Source organism: Epinephelus moara, chromosome 14 (assembly GCF_006386435.1).
Source record: "Epinephelus moara isolate mb chromosome 14, YSFRI_EMoa_1.0, whole genome shotgun sequence".
NCBI lineage: Eukaryota > Metazoa > Chordata > Actinopteri > Perciformes > Serranidae > Epinephelus > Epinephelus moara.
Genome location: NC_065519.1, coordinates 8,938,705 through 8,961,107, shown reverse-complemented (window position 1 = coordinate 8,961,107; position 22,403 = coordinate 8,938,705). Strand labels below are relative to the sequence as shown.

The window sequence follows — 22,403 nt, the reverse complement described above, 5'->3', positions numbered from 1 at the left end:
AATAAGCTTTACTTGGTTAAATAAAGGTTAATAAATAAATAAGAGTATTAATTTATCACAAGCAAATATATGTGAGGGCATTTTAATTTAATAAATCAATCATCAATGTGCAAATTAATCCATTAATATAGTGTAGAGCTTCTGCATATTCACTTCTAAAAGTTCATTTAGCTGTTCATACTTTTGAACTATTACTTACATAACATTTTGATTGCAAGACTGTTTTTTGATGATGCTCTACTGTTGCTTGTTGCTTTGCATGGCTTCTGTTCTCTCTTGCTGTCTTTATGTTGTCTTTGTTTTGTGAATTGTCCTGTGATTTTTTTTATCCTTTTTGCTTGGTTTCAAAACATCTTGCCAAAGGACTGCAGCTGGCTCACACTGGCACATTTACAGAAATGTTGATTAATGTGTGTTGTCCTTAAAATAAATACATCTAAATCTGATTTTACAGTCATTTTACATCAGTTAAATTCCCAATTACTTTCTCAACCAATCAGTAAAAGTAGAATACCACAAATAAGTTAGAAGTGAAAGCCCTGCAGTCAATATTTACATATGTAAACATACAGAAGAAGTACCTTCATGCAGGCAAAAACAGTCTGTGATGAAGTTATAGTACACAACAGGATCACTATAACATGTAAGCAGCATTTTAATGTTGTAGCAAGCCACAGTGGAGCTGACTGTAGCTGTTTTATGTACTTTTTACTGTATGACAATGCACTATATTTAAGATCTCAAGGTGCAAATTAACTAGTCACTACAGCTGAGTAAAGAATACAGTATTTTGCTGTTAAATGTGGTGAATTCAAAGTACTATGTTGCAGAACATTAAGATATCTAAGTAAAGTACAAGTACTTGAGACTTGCATTTAGTTACAGTACTTGAGTAAATGCAAGTCTGCTTAGTCACTGGGGATGTCAGAACTTTCCCCAATACTCTTGAAATGTATAGGCTGAAACACAAAATGCTATCAATCACAGTAGCCGGTGCAAAACAAGTTACTGCAAAATAACTTGCAATAAAGTAAATAATTTTATCTTTGTTGTGCTGCAGTCAAACTACAAAGCAATTAAGATAACATAAGATAAGATAAGACGTTTTTATTGCACTCTTTGGTTCCTCTGGGCCGTTTCAAAGCATTGCTGCAGGATTTTTGTACACAATCTTCTGTATGACAAAGTCACGGTGTGTCTTAGCTGGTCTTTGTAATCATGTAAAGATGCCATTTTTGCATTTTTATTGTTTATTTCTAGTATATATTAACATACTTTTTGGCTTCTCTTTGTAGTAATCTTATTTTGTGTTTTATATATGCTTGCTTTAGAGCTTTACATTTTCACTCTGCATTTTTCTTCTGTGTTGTCTGTCTGTAACTCATGTTGCTGCCTGTCTCGACCAGGACACTCTTGAAAAAGAGATTTTAATCTCAAGAGGTTTTTCTGGTTAAATAAAGGTTTCATAAATAAATAAATTAGAGAGAAGAGTCAGGTGTTGCAGCAGCACCAAGACAGACATAAATACAGATAAATAGAGAAGTAAGAAATAAAAAATAAAATACATAAATAAATAAGAGGTGTATACAAACAGTATAAGAGTAGAAGTAAAAAAAAATACGAATTATTTAAGAGCAATTAAAGACAGTGTTACAAGGTAAAGTGACACTGTATGATTAATAGCAGCTGTATTCTATTAAAAAAGTGTACACAAGAATGATATATATAGTGGAAAAGTCATGATACTTGGTGTTGTCTGTATTGATATAGCAAATAGAAATGTAATGTAGTATATGATGTGGTAAAACAAAACATAGTACACTGTGATATAGTACAGTATAGTATAGTATGAGGTATTAGATGTTATATAAGGTGCAATATAATAATAATAGTAAATTGTTTTTAATCTGTTGCTGTTGCATTTTAATTATTGTTGCTGTATTTTAATGTATGGGGCTGCTGTGATGACTTAATTTCCCTGTGGGGATAATAAAGTAAACTACCTTTGTATTGATATAATAAAAAAATGATTAAAAAAATTTGAATCTGAATTTTTTTTTCAATTTTGTTGTTGTTTTTTTATTTGTTTTTTGTTTTTTGTTTGTTAGTTGTTGTTGGTTTTTTTTGGGTTTTTTTTTTTACATTGTATTGATTTTTCTGTTGAGCGGTTCGATTTTCCGAGGAGCTCCTGAACGCAGCACCAGGATCCTGTAACTGCGACTCCACAGAGATTAGCACCAACACACTGTTGCTTTTTTCGGCTGAATTTTTTGGGAGAATAAATTGAAGAGTAGCACTTGACTTTATTGACGTGTTTTATCGTTAATCTTTCATATACGAGTGTGAGCCTTCTCTTAAACTGTCAGCGGGGGGAAATGACATGTCAACGGCCAAACTTGACGCCTGCGAGGACCGAACTCGACTGTAACGTCTGCGCTGCCGTTGGACCAAAGGAGACGGAGTGAACAGCAACAGCCAACTCAAGTTTATTACTGTTTCCTCGATAACAAAGGGGGACCCTTTCCTCCTCTTTTGCTGCGGTTATTCGACGCCATAGTGCCGCTAAAGGACTGGGAAAGATTTAAAATGCAAGGCGTACTCGTCCACGGTGTTTGCATTGTTAAAGGTAGGCACGGCTGAAGTTGGAAGCAGCGGCGAAGCTAACTTAACGTTTGCTAGCTAGCTTTAGCTGTTAGCTGACTTGGATGCTAAGCCCCCCTAACTCACCCCATCCAGTAGTCATGTTAGACCTGGCTCTGGCTATTTGCTGGGGTGACCACAGTGTCCATGCTAACGTTACACATATGCTAATATTGTTTTAGTGGCCAGGAGGGGGTTTAAGTAACTTTAATTTGAATGGTAGCGTGAGAGGAATTAAATACCTAGGTTAGGCTGTTTGACAGATGTCACGGTATGTGACTAAATATCTTTTCTGCTGCTATTGACGCACATAAATTAGATGCTTGTCAACTTTGTGCTGCCATTACAACCTTTTTCATACTCCTTTCTTTACACCTTTCCTCTAAAACTTCTCTCATGTCTCTGTATCAGGACATGGAGCACGGAGAAGGACAGTTTGAGCAACAGTGATTAACTCATCAGGACCTCAGCTTCATCGAGCCATCGCCGTCAGATTGGATCAACTAAATGTAAAGGATCGTTTGGTTCGAGCCACCATGGATATCTTTCCCCGGCCGAGCGGTGAGATCCAGAGGAGGAACCCTCAGCATGACTTCGAGCTCATTCAGAGGGTGGGAAGTGGCACATATGGGGACGTGTACAAGGTACAGTGAAATTCCCACAGCCTGTCATTAGAGCTGCAGATAGCTTGGTCCACCATCACATGACTAATCGACTTAATTGAAGGCAGAGTGTTGTTTGTTTTGTAAGAAATGCTAACATGTGGCCAACACATTTGACAGGAGCTGTTGAATCAGGGCCAAGCTCTGCATCCCTTGTGATAGTCTTCATCAGCCACTAGAATACACTTATTAGGAATAACTGCAGCTCAGGGTGGCAATCGTACTGTAACTCACCATACAGTAGTAGTAGTAGTAGTAATTAAGTAGATGCACAGCACGCAGGAGGGCTGAATTACTGCTTCTTTTAATTTAATCTTCATTTTAAACGTGCCAAGTGAAGATCAAATTAAAAGAAGCAAGTCAGCCCTCTTGTGTGCAGTGCATCTACTTCTTTACTATCAGTCTGATGTTTCCTGCCATCACCTGCACCAAGTCAGGAGGACTGACAGCATGTGCTTTCTAATCGATAAGTTTGTTTCTTCATTAAGATCTCCGTTAGCTTTTGCATTGCAGCAGCTACTCTCTATGGGGTGTGCCCAGTTACATGGTGACAGCACAAAAAATGCACATTCATGCTAGGGTTGCAGTGTTATGAGATTTCATGGCATGATAATCGTCTCAGATAATATCACGATTTCATGTTATCAAAGTATTATTGAATTTATATTATCACAAGTCAGAATGACTTTTAAAGAAATAAAAATGTAACGGTTATAACGGTTGAAACTTGAAACCATTTTGTTAATGGAAGTTTGTGTAAAAAGTGTCCTTTCAAAAAAAAAAAAACTAAAATAAAGGTGAGCTAGATAAGCAAATGCACATGGTATGGTAACTGGCAACTTTTATATGATGGTATACTTGAAAGCTGGTAAAGCGCTGCAACCCTAATTCACATTATACAGCATAATATGCTATCATAATGCATCATAATGCGCAGCTGCTGTAAATAAAAAAAATAGTAATTAACATAGTTTACAAAACACAAAGAAAATAGACCAGCTCTAACTGAATTCATCATGATCTTACAGATTAATATCATCATTTAACATATAATTAAAACACCAAAGAATACTCAATAATTACAAAAGTTTCTTCTAAAGAAGTGCTCATTTTGAATTATTTTATTTTGTTGTGTAATATGATCTAGAGGTGAATGCCCTTCTTGCATTGCTCTGTATATTATGTTATTATGTAATTAGATCTATTGACTAGAAGTAGATTAAACAAAAAAAAGAATATGCAATGATGGATAAATTGATTCAGTGAAATGACAAATATTTGCTGGTTCCACCTTCTCAAACATGAGGATTAACTACTTCCTGTTTTCTTCCATGATAGTAAGTGAAATATCTGTTTAACTGTAGGTCATTCAACTTAAACTAAGTATAAAGTCTGCAGAATAATCTATAATAAAAATAGTAGTTGCAGCCCTATTATTGTTTTCTTAGTTATGGAAGCTGCATCATGGTGAACTGAAACAATTTCCTGAACTCGTTTTTGACTGTGCTAAGTGAGGCAAACCATGGATGCTTGTACCTGCTTGTCCATTTTATTCACATCACTTTTTCTTCTTCTGTGGAGACCATGTTACCCATTATGAGTAGCATGTATGAAAACAGGGTTATTCATTCCCCAAAATTGATATTGGCTTATCAGTGATTGAATAGAATTACTGATATTGTACATAAATAATTGTAAAGAAACTTAGGTAATGGCATGATGCATGATGGAGCAGTGATTCTGCCATGATTATAGATACTATTATGACTAAGGTGGAGAAAGAAGGAACCATTCATTTGCTAAATTTATTTGCTGCCCTTAAAAGCCCTTCCACTTTCATCCAAATATTTTTAGTTTACTCTGATGAAATTGTGCAAGAGTGCAGTCTTTCACTCACAGACAGCACCATGTACACATTTGCAATCGTTTCAGAGTCCACAGGCAGACTCGACTGCCAAAACAGGACTGTCCCAGAGTCAAAACCTTTCAAAGTATGCAGAAAAAAACTCAAATTAACAAATTATTACAAGAGAGTTACAAATGACTGCATAAAATTAGAAGAAAATGTTGCTTTATGGCAGTATTGGTATCAAATGGATGCAGGTTTGGAGGAGAGTTACTGCAGGAATGATTAATGAGATATGAGAAAAATGAATGAAGTCTACACAGAAACCGTCTAGCTAAACAAGATAATTTATCCACATTTTTCCCCACTATCTGCTGGCTGTAGGGAGATGTGTTTTGCAGGAGAATTTCTCGTGTTTATCCATCTGCCACAGATAAACAGACGACCCATCTGATCCAGAGTGTGATAGCTCAGACAGCCTGTCATGGTCCCTCTCCATACAAAGCCTCTCTGGCCAGCCCCCACCCCCAGACAGGCCACCGGTGGAATGCTGCGCCTGGTATTCTCCCACAGCTCGCAGGCCGAGGGCTGCAGCGGGCTGAAATATGATCAGGCCCCTGTCTAAACATGCGTTTCACTATGGGTGTGTTCTGGGCCGCACTGACAGCAGAAACACCTCAATTTGGGGAAAAAAGTCCTCCTTCGGCCTGCTGTGACTTTTATTGGGCACAGAATTCCATGCCGCAGATGATTCATTACATCTGATTATATTAATTTGAGAATCAGATATTGTTGGTGATAATGATTCATTTATCATCATTATAATGTCATACCATTGGTTCTCAGTGTAGTGTGTTGCCACAGTATCCCTTTATATGCTGGAATTTTCTCTAGAATCTGTACTTTTTATATATTTTCCTGTAAGGATCGGCACACAAATGGTCAGTAATGTAGGGGATTGGAGTATCGATACGTGAGTAGCTCTGCCTCTGTCAGCATTCGTGTCAAATGTGGATGACAAAGAAGGAACCTTAAAGTGCTGCACATTGTCAGTCACTTGTCTTGACTACATTAGCAGTGTTTTGGTCAAGAGTTTAAAGATTTTTTTGATCCTACAAACCTCAGTAAGCCTTTTGTGGTGTGCAAGAACTTTAAGCTGTTTGAATTTGGATGTAAGGAACAATGACTACATTCACATGCACATACAAGTATTTTTGTTTTTTGTCCTTACTCTGAAAATGAGCTGTTTACATGGACCTGCACTTGTGTAATGCCTTTCTAGTCTTCTGACCATTCAAGGCGTTTTTTTTTTATACTATAGCCCTTTTTAAACAGGAATTGTGCAAATTTGCAGGAGAGCCCAATCAGTCTTCTTTCAGCATTGGCAGTATAAAAACAAAATTGGGGAGTGCAGCAAAATGCCGCCTACCTACTTTTGTTTATACAGAATGTGCCTTTTTCGGGGCAATGGGGGACGTGAGCAAGTAACAAAATGTGTAGCTCAGTGTGTGACGTAAACAGTGACGTGGAGGGAAGCCGCGGCTGGTCAGTCCTTCGGCGATTCTCCCGTAAGTCGGCCCGTTCTTCACCGTCCCCTTCATCTGACGGTTAATGGCCTTTTGGTTTGCGAGGACAAGGAGGGCGCGCAATTCTTTGTTTCCTCAGTTGCTCATCTTTACAGTGTCTGTCAGGTTTGTGTTTCCCTCTTGCTACTAGCTGCTCACTAATTCCTGCTATGAGCTGTTTCCTGTTTATCCACCGTCAGTGGCTCACACATGCGGCGTCATCAATAGCTCCTCCCACAAGTTTTCATCAGCCCCTCCCGTTGCGGAAGGCCGCCTCGGTCAATTTAAACTAAAAGGGTTACTCCAATATGACTACCCTAAGAGGCGGAAAATTGGGCACCTCAGATCAACTCGCCAATCCAGCTCTGTGTGTCTAAACGGCCCAACATTTGTGGAAAATCTGGCAGTTTAAAATGGGCTTATGAGTCATACTCACCCATTCACACACACATTCATACACTGGTGTCCGAAGCTACCGAACAACATGCCACCTGCTACTCTTTTAACACACTCACGCTCCAATGGAACAGCCACCGGGAGTAAACTGGGGTTTGGTATCTTGCTCAAGGATACTTTGACATGTGGACTGGAGGAGCCAGGGATCAAACCGCTGATCTTCTGATTAGTGGACGACCTGCTCTACCTCTGAGCCACAGCCGCCCGTTTACACAGCTAATGAAGATTAATATTTCACTAGAATTCCTGTTTACATGCAGCAGTGCCTACTCTGGTTAATGTGCCGCAACAACTTCTTTATCGCATTAAAATATTTTTAAAAAAGGATCGCCTTGAGCAGCTTGTGCCACTTTGCGTCCTTGTATCAGAATGGGGTTTTTCAAAGTTGTCCACCGGTGGCAGACATGTTTGACCCTGTGGACAAAGCCTCCCTCTTTCATTCATTTAACCACCTTCTTGAAAAGGTCGCAGTTGTGATATTTGTGCATATACAAAAACTTGTTGATGTCCAAGTCTTTCACAGTGTTTAATAGTAGCTATGTTTTTTCTTACAACTAGAAATATGGACTTTTCTCTTGGTATGCATCTCTGCCCCAGCCATTCAAACTGTTGCCTAGTTAGTGTGTGTACAACACATTCATGACAGCACATAAAGCTGACCGTAAACAAGCAAGACGCAGTAGAATAATACTCTTATATCCCACATGTCTCAACTGGAAAATGCTTCATTCAGAAACAGGTCTAACTGAAAAGGTCCAAACAGAACATGCACGTGAAATACCAGTGTGCATTCAAACATAGTCACTGTTCAGTGTCTACATTCTCACTACAGTACGCTGAGCCTTAGATCTATGTAGACACCAGGCACACCTGTTTGGTTTGACATGATGATTGATCTTCTGTCAGATCTGGTCTCTTTAGAGGTCTGCTACATGCCAGACTGCTCCTTCCTCCAGTCAAAGGTTGTGCGAGGTTGTTAAAGCTTGTGGCATCTGCTGCATCACACATTTAAACAGTCAGTCCAGAACTTCCTTTTTCTTGGTTTAGTTCTCAGGTTGACTTCAGCTGCTCCAGGAAATGTAAAGATAGACGCAGGTTGTAAGCAAGTATTTGCTCATTACTTGAATTGTGTTAAAGCAGAAGAGTGACTGACTTCTACTGAACAAATGTGTCACAACACAGGACAGGAACATTTTTTTGCACAATAGTTTCCCTGTTATTTGTTTATGTGTATGCACTTGTGGTGTCGGCTGCAGAACACATATAAGCTGTGTGTGGTATTCTGTTTATCTGTGTGAATCAGCAGCACATTGCCTGTGTTGAAAGGTGGCTGTGCTGAAGGGTTTTATGGTTTATGGTTGATTTAGCTGCTCGTCCCATCACTTCACTCCCACGGATTAGGGAGCATCCCGTCTTGACCTGGATTTGAAGTCAGTGCAGCCTACTTTAAGATGGAAATTTCACATACTAAGGATAGATGGATTTATTTTAAATATAAAGCCATTGAGAAGTTGCCATTGGCTTAACAAAGTACCAAAATATGAAGATGTTACTGCACAAATATAAAGAAGAACAAAAAGTAATATCACAAGTGAATGAAAGTCTGCTACTGTGAGACTGACTAAATCTTAAGTCGTCCACAGCAGGGATATTCAAAGGTTTACACTGACTTTAGGTTTGGTTTTAGTAAGTTTAGAGTTTGGCATTACTTAAGAGTATAATGATGTCGAATTTGTCAGATGGAGGGCTGCCATTTGTATCCTGCAGTCGACTGTTTTCACTCCACTTGTCACAGAGTCAAGGGGATCATCCAAATGACATTAGCTGGTTAGACGCTTATGTAGGTCAAAGCTGTAACTGACCAGAATGGAGTATCCTGTTATGTAATGTTCAGGGCGGCAAGTAACAATTATTTTGATCAGTTTTTATCTGTTGTTTATCTTTTAAATTAATCGTTTAGGTTTAAAAATAATAGTGGAAAACAATCACAAGTTTTAAGAGTTCATCAGCAAATTGCTTGAATTGTCTAACCGACAGTCCCAAACCTTCTGGTTAGTGATACACGATATCAGCATGCCATTATTATCGGCAGATAAAGGCTTTAAAAGGAAGTATTGGCATCGGCAAGAAATGAACATTTCCATTGATAAGATGACGCTTTAATTATGCAACTTTAATTAGTTGTAATAGTTAAGATTTAGTCCTGGTTGTGGCGATTGTTTTGTTTAGAAATGTGGCATTCAAATAAATATGGCGTATTTTACATGTAACCTAAGTCAAAGTACTTTTTTAATTTTGCCCAGTGAATGTATACATTTTGAAATGCCTTATATTTTGATATACATCTGCCAGTGGGCCATCAAGATAAGAGTAGGAGTAATAATAAGTTAATCACTTCTGCTGGAGAGACTTGATGTTGTCTGCAGTTAGGTGGAAAAAATTAAGTGCATTTATCAGTGTTGACAATCGGCCAGAATGAGTTGGATAATATCGGCTTATCAGATGTCGTCAGATAATCTAATATGCATCCCTGCTGTCAGAAAATTGTGAAAATTGTCCTACTGTGATTCCCTCAAGCCTACAGTGATGTCATCAAATGTCTTGTTTTGTCCAACCAACTCTCCAGGACCTAAAAATATTTAATTTACTATCAAATACGCCAAACAATAAATGACATGCCCTCACGTTTGAGTAGCTGGAGCTCAGGAATGTTGTAATTTGGCTTTTTTTACGGAAAAATCAATTAAATAAATTATCAAAACAGTAACGAATTGTTTTTCTGCAGGTCAACGAATCAGACTCCTTGCTTTGACATGAACATTTGGAAAACAAGTTCTGATTAAATCAATAATGGCAACCGTATTGTGATATTTGCAGCCTCGCTGACTATCGTGCTGTCGTGTCTTTCAGGCTCGAAACATACAAACTGGAGAGCTTGCTGCTGTGAAGATCATAAAGTTGGAACCAGGTAAGAATGTCCTCTTCATTATGTCAGTTTGTCTTGTCACAGCGAGTGATGAGAAAAGTAATTTTATATCAGAGCTGAAAAATGTGGAGAAGTCTGGAAAATAAGTCTGGTATTGTCAGGGGTTTTGAATGGAATGCACAATGAATACTGAAAAGACTGAAAATATTAATATGCAGTGCCAATACTCAAAATATGTGTGCTACTAGACCCAGTGTAGTTTTACATATTTCAGTATTTTTTATGAAACAGTTGCCTGTAGTAAATAGATAGCAACACCCCTGGACTTTAATGCTGTTTTAGATATCTGGAAAAAGTAAATGACTTCTGTGAAAGAACGTTTAGTCTAAACTCTTTTATAAGTGATGTGATAGTCAGTCTTTCCTATAAAGAAGGAGAGGACATGTGTGACAGTGCTCAGCTTTGGTGTCTGCGCTGGTGATGACCTAGTGACAGAGTTAGTGCGATCCAGATTAGTGGGATTACGAAGACAGCTTTGTGCAGCCAGCAACCAGACTGAGCTCAGATGATTACCAGTCAGTGAAGGAAGAGATTCACTCCTGTTTGTTTTCTCTTTTCATTCACCATGTCACTGTTTGTGTTTGGCTGCAAATGAGAGGATTTGGGTGTATTTTCATCCGACGTTTACACGTGTTGTTTTTCTCAGGTGTTGTCTCGTCCTTTATTTGAGCTGTAATTTCCAAACAATCGCTCTGAATTGATTTTTATCTTATTAAGAAATCTATAGAGGTCTTGAGCTTTTATTCATGGCATACACATATTCTGTTTGAGGACAGGAGGAGGTAGGATCAGTGTGTGTGTGAGAAGCAGAGGATCAGGAGGTTTAGCTGTGACTTGGAAGAGTAGGCAGAAGAAGGAAAGGGCTCACTGTCATGACTTCTGACTTTTGAGACTGGAAATAAATCCTGTAAATTCTATAAAGAATAGAAATAACTGAAAATAACAGGGCTGCAATTTACAATTTTCATTCCTAATTAGTCTGATTATTTTCTTGTTTAATCAATCAGTTATTTTGTCTTTGAAATGTCAGAAAATGAAGAGCCCAAGGCTATGTCTTAAAATGTTTTTTTTGTCAAAGCAATGGTCCAAAATGCAAATATATTTAAATGTAGAATGATTAAAGAAAGGCAGCACATCCTCACACTTGAGAAGCTGCACGAGTATTTTTGGCTTTTTCCATTCCAATGTTTAAGTTGAGTAAAAATAGTTTAAAACAGTGTAGTACTGTGGTAGTACAGTTCAACACAGAGGAATTTCTAGTCAGAAATTGTCCTCTGTTTTTCTACTGTGTGTCAGGTGCATGGCCCTGGGCAGGTAATCCCATAAGCATGTTTAAACACCATTCATACTGTATCTGCTCTGTCCATATTTGCTTCTTTCTTTTTCTTTTGGATGAAACAAGAATCAACCCAACTTAGGTCATCCTGTTAAAGCAGGAGTCTCTTTCCTTTACCCCCCTCCTTTCTGCGAGAGTCACTCCTCTCTGTGCTCCAGGTAAACAGCTTTGGGCGGACCACAGAATCAAACAGGTTTGACCAGGAGGAGTGACGCTGCACTGAAGTCAGGGGCAGACAGAGAAAGGAGACAGGAGTGGTGAAGCCCTCTGGCTGCAGGGGCTGTAGGGTGCAGAACAGGTTAATCTGATAAGTTGGATGGTAAACAACTATTTAAGACCAAATTAGCGCTGGTTTTTACTCCCAGAGCATTAAGGGGAGGAGGATGGAGAACGGAGAACGGAGAGAGAGTTTTTTTCTTTCCCTCCTTTCCTCCCGGAGTGTCTTTTCCTCTTATGACAAGACTTTTTTGTGTGTCGTGTCGTTGCTGTCCCTGAGAAGTTGGCACCAACCGTCTGGCAGTTTCCATTAGAAATTCAGCTGCATGTCGTTTGGGTGTGGAACAATGTCTCATCTCTGCACGCAGTTACATTTGTTTTTCTGAAGGCTGTTATGTCAGAACAGAAGCAGTTATCGTTTAAAAAGTCCATCCATCAAATCATATTGGTGTGAAACTTAATGAACACACTGAACTGAAACTTGGAGTGATGAGTGAGGGTGTGTATATTCAGAGAGCAGAGGGAAGCGCTCAGTCTGAGAGGAAGTGGCTTCACTCTTAGGCCTCAACTCACCAAGAAGAGAAGATTGTCGTCTTTTTTTGTAGGGGGGCCAAGCTCAAAGTCATGTCGCTGAAATTACACTTGCTCACATTTTTGTGGCTCCTTGCGCCGTTTTCTCTCTGTCAACAAATGCTGAAAATGTTTGTGATCAACTGTTCTCCCTGTGTGAAGTGACACTAATTAAAGACTGTAATTATGAATGCAGTAATATGTAGTTGTGAACTAATTAAAATGTTCCCAAAAGTGTGACCTTTTTCTGGCATTAGTACACCCTTGTTATGGCACATAAAAGTAATAAGCAGAACTTAAATTTTACAGATAGAAGGGAGAGGTTCAGACTAAATGATCAGCACTTCATAGCCTCCGTTGACATTCCTGTGCATACGTACTTTATTCCTGTTACAGACTTGTCAAGCATCTGTAACAAGATTAATAAAAAAAGACACAGACAAGATTAGCTTGTAGAAATAAATCACTGAGGCCAGCTCTCCAACATGCAGAGACAGGACTGTTGCAAGGTGCAGAACAAGTGAGAGAACTCCCATGAAGAGGATTTAAGTTGAAAGCTTGAGTCAAGTCTTTTAAAGTCAAAATAATAGCAGCATCCCAGGCTGCTATGTAAAACCAGATGGATGTATGCACCGCTCAGTCTTTCAGTGTACATGACATGTTCATAGTACATCTCCCACCGGTGACTTCCTTTTGCAACTTAGCGGTGTAAAAGTTAAAAAAAAACATTTTGTGACTTCTTCTTCTCCCCTGATTAAAGTGTAGTTAGTTATATTCTGTATTTTTGCTACTGCTAATCAGCTACTAGTTAGTAGGTTCAATTCATTGCTGTGTTTTTTTCCCCATGCAATTTGCTGACAATAAGATGTTTCCAGCCTTATGGGGAGCTTAAGTATTTTTGAACCTGGACCCTATTCTCCAATGTTTTTGTGTCTAATTGAGAAAACAATTTTTGAAAAATTGGTCTAGTATTGAGCGCAGTCACTGCAGCAGTGTAACAGGGTGCAGTGTAATACCTACGAGCAATTTAGCACTGTCCTTTTACATCCACTAAAAGTGCTTTTTTTTTGCCACTGACAGGCTCAGATTATTATTACAGTTGTCTGATAACATTATGGAAAAGATCCTTTCAGAGAAAGGAACCTTTTTCCATACCTTTCACTGATCTGGTCTCTGTTTTTTAGTGTGTGTGACCAAGTCATTCAAGTCCCAAGGAGAAGTCTTGTTCTGGAATTTTAGCGACTTTTCCACTTTGACGAAATCAGCTAAATATTTACCCATGACACTGAAAGTCTTTTGGATAACACTAAGCTACGCTTTCTGTACTCCAACACAACAAACTCCTCCCGGCACTCATCTCTCCAACTCTTAGTAATGTTTCTGTCATTGTTTTTCCTGCAACACGTCACCTTCGTCACAATAACAAAACAGTGAATGGTATGAAAAATTATGAAGTTTCTCTTTAAGGTATTTGCTGTAATGTTATCAGATCTTTCTTTTAAGATTATTTGCAGGACTTTTTGCCTGTATTACAGTACAGGTGCTGAGTGACAGGAAAGGAGGGAGAGGGAGGGGGGACGACTTGGAGCAAAGGGCCATGTGTTTGATCCGAACCCAAGCTGCCTATATGGGGTCCACACTCTACCAGGTCAGCTAGAGCAGTGGTTCCAATGTGGTGGGTCGCGGTCCAAAAGTGGTTCGAGGGTCCATTATAATGCACCACAAGTGACTTGCCCATGTGTCAAGTTTGTGAAGAACACATTTACACTTTATTACAGTGAATTCCAGCACGGAGCTTTCATTTTGAAGTGTCGTTTCCTGCTGTAGAGTGAGTGACTAACAGACAGCTGTGACGCAGAAACCGAAACTGTGTGGACCTTGAACTAATGTCTGAGGAGAAATCTGGACCCTGTGGCTGCAGTTGGGAACCACTGAGCCAGAGGTCGTCCCAGTCAGACGCTTCTAAAAACAATCTGAGCCTGTGAGTGGCAAAAACAAGCACTTGTAGTGGACGTAAACTGATTGGCGCACAATTGCTCATAGGGTTTACACTGAACCCTATTTTGCTGCTGTGACGGCAGCACTCTGTCTGAATCCGAAACCAATTTAAAAAATTACTCACTTAGAGACAAAAACATGGAAAAAATAGGGTCCAGGCTGAAAAATACCAAGGTTTCCCTTTAAGGCCTTCATCTTTGCTTCATGATTGAACAAGTTCTGTTTGTGAGACAAAGTGATACCACCTGGCACTTAGATTGAGTCTGTTTCATTAAAAAAGAAATGTGATGTTTGTAATAAACACATCTCCACAGTCACGAGGGATGGAGGTACACAGTTGTTGTTCCTTATGTAGTTTAGACATCTAATAGTTATGTTATCTCAAGCCTTCTGATGTCACTAAATACCCAGATTAGTAGCTGAGGGTAAGATTAAAGCTAATGTAAGTTCACTTGTTTGTTGTTTATCAGCTGGGTAGTTTTGTGTAGCACGTGTTGGCATTCCAACCAGACTTTAATTCAGACGCTCACGTGAGAGAGCCTAACCCCTCCCAGGCAGACTGAAAACAGGACTGCTCTTTGCACTGGGTAAAAACTTTGTTTGTGTGCTTGAAAAATGCTTCTGTGGTCCAGGATGTATCTCCAGAGATGTTTTCTTCCAGAGTTGAAATGTCCCTGTATCATTCTAATTTGGCCAGACCACAAGCCACCGGTACAGCGTCTGCCGCTATGTATTGTAGTAAAGTGCAGGTCAAGGACTTATTTTTGTCCTCAGGCCACAGCTGATGGCAACTGCCAAAACTTGCTAGATACTTTAGTATTTTGACAGCTGATTTTTATGACCATTAAGAAAATGTTGTTTACATGCAGCCTTGGTGAGTAGAAGTGACACACTTGACCACATGCGAAAATATTTAAAAGCTGGTTTGTTGACGGCAGTTTCCACCACAAGCAGTGTGCAGTTTTTTTCTGGCACAGAGATTTTATCCATGAAATGATCTTAATCTGGGCAGATGACTTCGATGACAGTCTGTTGATAGAGCGCTGGAGCTGGCATCGTCTGGTAGCTCTTAACCCCCTGTTAATGTATTCCAGGAGCATGTCTCTGCACAATTGGGAGCAGCTGGGCTTACATATTTTAGTCTTCGTACTTCCTACTGGTCGGATGTGTTAGAGTGCTTTGCTGAACTGGAAAGCAGCCTGGATATCAGCCTATACCACATAAACTTTAAAAGTACAAGGTGTTCCCTCTATTGTTATTGGCTGTTTTATAATCTGCTGTATTTACACAGAGATGAAATATTGAACCGTGCAGTCAGAGGGAAATATGGGGAGAGTTTGTTCTGTGGTTTTGAGTTTGGCAAACCAAATGAAAAGATTAAAGTGTTTTCTGAAACCTAATGTTTAGGGCGTGCGCAAGCTTTGTATCATCTGAAATGCTTTGAGTGGTTATTTCTGGTTTGTTTCAGTGTCAAAAACAGAAATTTTATTCTGTAGATTTTGTAGATTAATCCACATTTCATGCCCACAATCATTTTGTGAGGTGTTTATTTCCGAATGGAAAACATCTCATTTTAAAATGAAACTGTTGCCCGAGCAGAAAATGAAAAAATAACTTTTTGTCCATGTGTCTATGTGATTTCTCCCTCTGTTTCCAGGGGATGACTTTTCCATCATACAGCAGGAAATCTTCATGGTGAAGGAATGCATGCACCACAATATTGTGGCCTACTTTGGGAGCTACCTCTGGTAAGAGCCAGCTTAAAATACTCCTGCTTTGTCATTTTATACTCAGTATTTTCTCCTCTCTCACAGCCAGTCCAAGGTATAACATTTGAGGAATTCATACATTACTGTCAGAGGGATTTAACAGGCCACTGCCTGAAACTCACATGACGTATTTAATTACTTAGTCACACCTGTGTGTGAAAGTGTGACTCAACCCTTTCAACTGACTGGTGCTGACTAGGCCCTTCAGTGTCAGGATGTAGCTCTTGTGTTTTAATGGAGCCTATGTTTTGTGGCTGGTATCTGAGAGGAAGTACGGCCGGTCCGCCCACCGCTGCTTTAGACTTCCAGCAGGTTTAACTGGAATATGAGCGTCTGATCTGTTTTATTTGGCTGTTATTCCACAGAGATGCATGTCTTATCACAGCAGGCATGTGAAGTACAGTCTCGCCACATAGAGCATGAATGGTTACTGTAAAATGTTAATGAGCAACCCACCATGCGTTAATTATTATCGAACTAGATTAATTGTATTAGAGGAACCACAGTTTTATTTGGGGAAATTCAAGTTTCCATTCAGGGCTGTTTCCTGACCTAAAATCCTTTCCATGTCCAGCTGAAACGTGTGAAAAGTAGCACGGTTGTGATTGAGTATCTGGGGCAGTGCACAGTACCATCGCCTCAACTGTCACAGTGTGATCACAGTCACACACTAGTCTTATATTTAGCTTTTTGTCAGAGCGTTGATATAATTTTTCTACACACCCCTCTCACATCAGATATCCAGTTTACTTACAGAAGCACCAACATTTGTTTATTGTACACCTTTCTGCATAAGCATTTAACCTTGTTTATTAACGTGCTTTGGTACATTTGTGTCAGGAACATTTTCTGAATTGCACAGCTTAACTTATTCAAGATTTTAGAAGGCTTGTACTGCTTTATTATGTCTAGCCAATTGGCAAAGCAGCAGTTGATGATTTTCTCTCATTTCATCAGTCGAGAGAAGCTTTGGATATGTATGGAGTACTGTGGTGGAGGATCTCTGCAGGACATATATCATGGTGAGCTTCTCTATTATTCGATACTAGTAAGATGCAGTCATGAAATGTTTTGAAATACTGTGCATACATTGTAAAACCTGTCACTGCCTCACTGCTTACCCTGCAAACATGGAATGAAATTGTGTTGTTACAGTGACAGGACCTCTCTCAGAGCTTCAGATAGCATACGTCTGCAGAGAGACCTTACAGGTAAATAAATATTTAAAAGAGTAAGTCAGTTTATGGAATTTCAGTTAAACTAATAACTAAATATTTTAATTTCCTTTGCAGGGTTTGGGATATCTGCACACCAAGGGCAAGATGCACCGTGACATCAAGGTATCGTATCTTTTCTGTTTTGTTTCGTTGTTTCTAGCATTCATTGTATCCAGGTCAGGCCTATTCTTATATGCCACACAAAGACACTTTGGCCCAATCCCATTTCATGTTTTCACCCCTACCCTTCGTTTTCGAGTGCCACCTTGCCACCAGGGAACAGAGTTACAAGCAGTTAGTGGTTGAGGACTTCCCCAGTGTTTCGGAGAACTTTAAGACCCTGATACATCATCAATATGGTATTTATGTCAACAGATAAGAGGAGTGTTGCCAGACATTGCAAATATGCTGTTTTCTGTAGTGGTAGTTTTTCTTGCACACACTACAGGCAGCCTCTTGCAGTTGGCAGGTCACTTGTGATTAGTTCACAAGTTAAGTTTCACACTATCAATCGATCAAACAAGGCATCAAATTAAAAAGCACTGCTTCATTACCAGGCCACTAGCCCTTCTCTGTATGCTAACGTAAGCAACCCATGCTGCTATCCTGCCAGTCGACTCGGCACTGATATAAGAGGAGCTGTAACAAGTGCAACAACTTAGATTATGGGCACCATCTGTCATAATTTTGGGGTTTGGGAGAGACAGACCGACATTTTTCAACATTTTAACACATTTTTCAATAAAATGATTAGTCGACTAATCGAAGAATTAATCGACAGATTAATCGACAATGAAAATAATCGTTCGTTGCAGCCCTATATCGCATACATTGGTTGGTTTTCTTTTGTTGCTTGTGCTGCCATCTTGGCAATGATTTCTCATCAACACTTGGTTTGAAGTGTGCCTCTTGAAAACTTTTGTTTGCAGGGCCATGTAGCCCTAAAACTTCGCTGCGCACCTCTGTCCCAACAAAAACTGGGACATGCTACCCCTGTATGTACATGTGCAAAACGTAGGGATAAGGCCTAAGTGGTAGGGCCAATGGGTGTATTGGGATTGGGCCTTTGTCTCACACCAACACAGATTACCAATAAAATCTTTTAGCAATAAATCTCAAACCAGAAAATGCAAAAAAAAAGTAGAGGAGTGAGATTTACAAAAGAAGCAGTAGAGTTGCACAGCTCTAAAACAACTAATGTCACTGAAAGTGCATCTGTCTGGCCCTCAAGCAGTCCAGAGATCCGACCTCTCTCTGACGCAGCAGCATTGCAGAGGTGTGAACTGAAGTCACAGGAAAAGTGCTCACTCGAGAGCATGTGACCAATGGTGTCACTTTCAGCGGTTTTGAGGTTGAGCTGAAGTTGATCACGCCTGGTGCATTCACACAGACTGGAGCCTCAGTCTCATGCGTTATCATACAAGGTCAGGGCTGGACCTATTATCTTTACTCAGCTCTATGCTGTGAGCACTTCCTGTTTCCTCTACTCTCACCACAGGATGCCACCAGAGAGACTGTCAGTCACAGCCAACAGAAACAATTTCAGTGGAACTGTCAAAAAGCTGTGATACTAGTGCAGCTTTACAGGCAGTCAGATCAGTAACAGAGCAGCAGGTAATGCTTTAACTAAACCAGATGTTAGTGAGAAAGTTCAACACGTGATTGGCACCGTGTTATGAACCAGTTGGGCAACACATGAGCTCAGTATTTTCAACCTCAGTCTCATGATACTAGAACATTACTATGGTTTCCTAGTATTTCCTCAAAGTAAAATAAATGTTGATGGGATTTCTTTTTTAACAGGGTGCCAACATACTTCTTACAGACAACGGAGATGTGAAGTTAGGTAAGTTGCTCCTAAGCATCTTAATTCTGAAGGACTTGAGCTCTTCTGTATCTTCCAGTCGTATGTGGATTACATAATCTGAAAAGCCGTGTCAAACCTTGTTACAGCTGACTTTGGAGTTGCAGCCAAAATAACAGCCACCATTGCCAAAAGGAAGTCTTTCATTGGAACACCTTATTGGTGAGTGTGTCACCCTCATCGAATGAATCATTGGACCCTTGACAGGCTTTGTTGAACAAGGTTTTTTTGTCTGGAGTCACTTTGAATACTGTCAGTCAGATATCTTTCCAGTCAACTGTCTCTGTCACCAAACTTATTTTATCTAACATAAATTAGCTTGTGTAGACATGTTGTACATGTAATCAGATAGATGCTTCCATCAAAAGATACATGTTCAAGTTCCCACAGCAGCTGATGTGTTTTTGGGTAAGACATTATGTCCTTGTCGACTCCAGGACCTTTGTTCTGTCACTGACCCTGACCTCTAAACATACCATCAAAGGGGACAAAGTAAACATCAGTTTCCTGCACATATGAACAGGGTATCTCATTATTTGTGTCAGCATTGGTTTTCACATCAAGGAAGACTCTCTAACCAACCTTAGTTTTTCCTTACTATCGGAGAGTCGTCACTGAATTGTTGTTCTGAATTTGTGCAGGATGGCTCCAGAAGTAGCAGCAGTAGAGAAAAACGGTGGCTACAATCAGCTCTGTGATATCTGGGCTGTCGGCATCACGTCCATAGAGCTGGCCGAGCTTCAGCCTCCGATGTTTGACCTACACCCAATGAGGTATGTTTAACTCTCGTCAAAAATGATCAGTCAGAGCTACTTTCTCCTTTTCTGTAACAGTAATGTTTCATCATGTTCAATCCTGTTTAATTCAAAATACGTTTAGGATATTATTAGAAGAGGTGGCAGGCTTACTTTGGGTCACCTTAACTAAGTATATTTCTCTCTCTAAGTCTGTCTAAACCACTCTTAATCCATGTTTTTTGTTTTTCCCAAGGGCCTTGTTTTTGATGTCGAAGAGCAGCTTCCAGCCTCCAAAGCTAAAAGACAAAAACAAATGGTGAGCGCCCCAGAAAATTCCATGTGCTACTCTGGGATGACATTGTGATACTTTACTTTTTGGTATGAGAAGATAAAAGTGATGATCATTGCACTAAAACAAACTCATCTTGTTCCCCAGGTCCACCGCCTTCCATAACTTTGTCAAAGTGTCTCTGACAAAGAACCCAAAGAAGAGGCCCACGGCAGAAAAACTGCTATCGGTAATACTTGTTATTGCCCTCTTAGACATGTGGTAGACATTATATAGTAGGAGGCCTACATGTTTACAATGAATGTAGTCAAGTTTTGAAAACATTCACAGTGGATGTGTTGCATGTTAGCCAAGTCTCATAAGTCATGTCAGTGTCCTGTCTGTTACAGTTTCTTCCTTTAGTTGAGATTAGAAACTGCAGTTGTTGGATGTGTGAATCCTGAAGACCAGACAAGGAAGGAGAGGATCTCAGATGGCCCAATGAGTTTCTCTGTTGTTTGGCTGAAATTCTAGCTGTGTGGGTCAGAGTCAGATGATGGTCCCAAACTCCCAAACTACAGCATATTTATTAAAGAAAAGTTATTAGCAGTCACATTCTTAAGAAGACTGAAGCCTGATTTATGGTAGGGCGCATGACACTTTTGATAAGTATCATTTGACAGAAATTAAACAGTCGCACGTCAGTTTCAATTTAGACTTCAGTGAAAGGTTTGAAGTTGTCTTCATGGTAATCAGAGACACCCTGCATTTTTTACGGTCCAAGTGTATTTTGGTTACGTTTTGAAGCATTATCCGTACAGACAGCTGTTCAGATTTTAACTAATAACCTGCTGTATATTTGTTTTAAATTTAACAGTATTTACATTTATTGATCAGCTCCCAGTCTGTCTGTGAGCGGCAGATTCCCCTCACTCACTGCGGTGAGCTGGGAAAGAAAATAAATGAATCCATAAATTCAAACATTGTTGATTGCTGTCTGTGGCGCTGACATGAAAATTATTTTGGTTCAGTAACATCTGCTGTCAGTCAGCCTGGTGATGGCACCGTGGCCGGCTGCTGTCCTCTTAGCTCCTCAGGAGCAGCTGCTGACAGATGGCTGCTTCAGAGATGCTGAATGCAAGTCACAGTTGCTGTAAAGTGAAAACTGCCATCTCCGCGGCGACAATAGTAACACTATCAATCGCATTGAGTGTCAAAATATGATATAACAAAGTTCTTGAGGTGTACGGCATGAAAGAAAAGTGTCGAGCAACACTTTTTTCTGCTGACAATACGTCATCTCTGTCGAGCAACACTTATCAAAAGTGTCGAGCACCCCACCATAAATTAGGCTTGAGGTTCCAGCCTGTGTCTATGCACCAAGAAGAACCATCTTTTAAGAAGCAGACAGTTCTGCTGCCACTTAAAGGATATGTTTCATTATTAACACATTGCACGTCTCTGAGGAAAGGTGTCTCATCCTAATGGCCCAGGAATGATTAAAGCAGGTGGTTTAATTACTCTACAACAGTGAAACTTGGACTTTGATATGCAGTTCTGTAGGGATTTTGATGTCCCGGTTAGCAAGGACCTTGTGTTTGAGATTACTGGGTGCCAGACCGCTACTATAAGCCGTTATTCTCACGTTATGCACCAATTTGTGATAACTTGCAATCCTGTCTTGTGTCCTGCAGCATGTGTACGTGTCCCAGACGGGTTTGACTAGGAGGCTCGCTGTTGACCTCTTGGATAAGATGAACAACCCAGACAACCACCAGCATTACAGTGAGGTGGACGATGATGATCTTGAGGTAATGCTGTATTCTGTTGCATATAAACATAGCAACAAGGCTGTGGGAAGTTCACCTTTGACATTGACATCTTTGACACCTTGACATCTTTTTTGAACACATATACTCGTAAATATGAATATTTGATTGTTTTTGAATGTCTTATTGCAGGAAAGTTATTTAAAAAATGGCAAAATGGTTTAAAAAAGCAACCATTCTTTGTCAGATTTGACAGAATCTTGCAGTCAAACAGACTTCCATGCAAACACTGACAGACAGACTATCAGCAGTGAATGTAAATATTAGCACAGCATGTTTTTTCAGCAACTAGTCAAAAAAAGATCAAAGGTGAGCTTTTCTGAAGTTTGTTTTCATGTTTCATGAAGCTTCCCTTCCCCCTCTTCTTGATTCTCTCCATCGACATTATTATTCCAACTGGAATCAACATCACATCTATGTGGCAGCCAAAGAGGTGGTACCAGT

At 39.7% G+C, this 22,403-nt stretch overlaps 1 protein-coding gene across 4 annotated transcripts in view; it reads left to right on the top strand.

Moving 5' to 3' along the window:
- Positions 1 to 2,193: 2,193 nt before the first annotated feature.
- Positions 2,194 to 22,403, top strand: part of map4k5 (mitogen-activated protein kinase kinase kinase kinase 5) — a 43,007-nt gene continuing 22,797 nt past the window's right edge. For all 4 annotated transcript variants that reach the window (XM_050061440.1, XM_050061439.1, XM_050061438.1 and 1 more), the window contains exons 1-13: positions 2,194 to 2,626; positions 3,052 to 3,284; positions 10,080 to 10,137; positions 15,933 to 16,023; positions 17,002 to 17,066; positions 17,200 to 17,255; positions 17,337 to 17,384; positions 19,065 to 19,107; positions 19,215 to 19,287; positions 19,767 to 19,898; positions 20,116 to 20,178; positions 20,299 to 20,380; positions 21,825 to 21,941. In XM_050061440.1, coding sequence (XP_049917397.1) covers positions 3,177 to 3,284; positions 10,080 to 10,137; positions 15,933 to 16,023; positions 17,002 to 17,066; positions 17,200 to 17,255; positions 17,337 to 17,384; positions 19,065 to 19,107; positions 19,215 to 19,287; positions 19,767 to 19,898; positions 20,116 to 20,178; positions 20,299 to 20,380; positions 21,825 to 21,941 — 936 coding nt within the window. In that variant the 5' untranslated portion in view covers positions 2,194 to 2,626; positions 3,052 to 3,176. The remainder of the gene's footprint in view (positions 2,627 to 3,051; positions 3,285 to 10,079; positions 10,138 to 15,932; positions 16,024 to 17,001; positions 17,067 to 17,199; positions 17,256 to 17,336; positions 17,385 to 19,064; positions 19,108 to 19,214; positions 19,288 to 19,766; positions 19,899 to 20,115; positions 20,179 to 20,298; positions 20,381 to 21,824; positions 21,942 to 22,403) is intronic.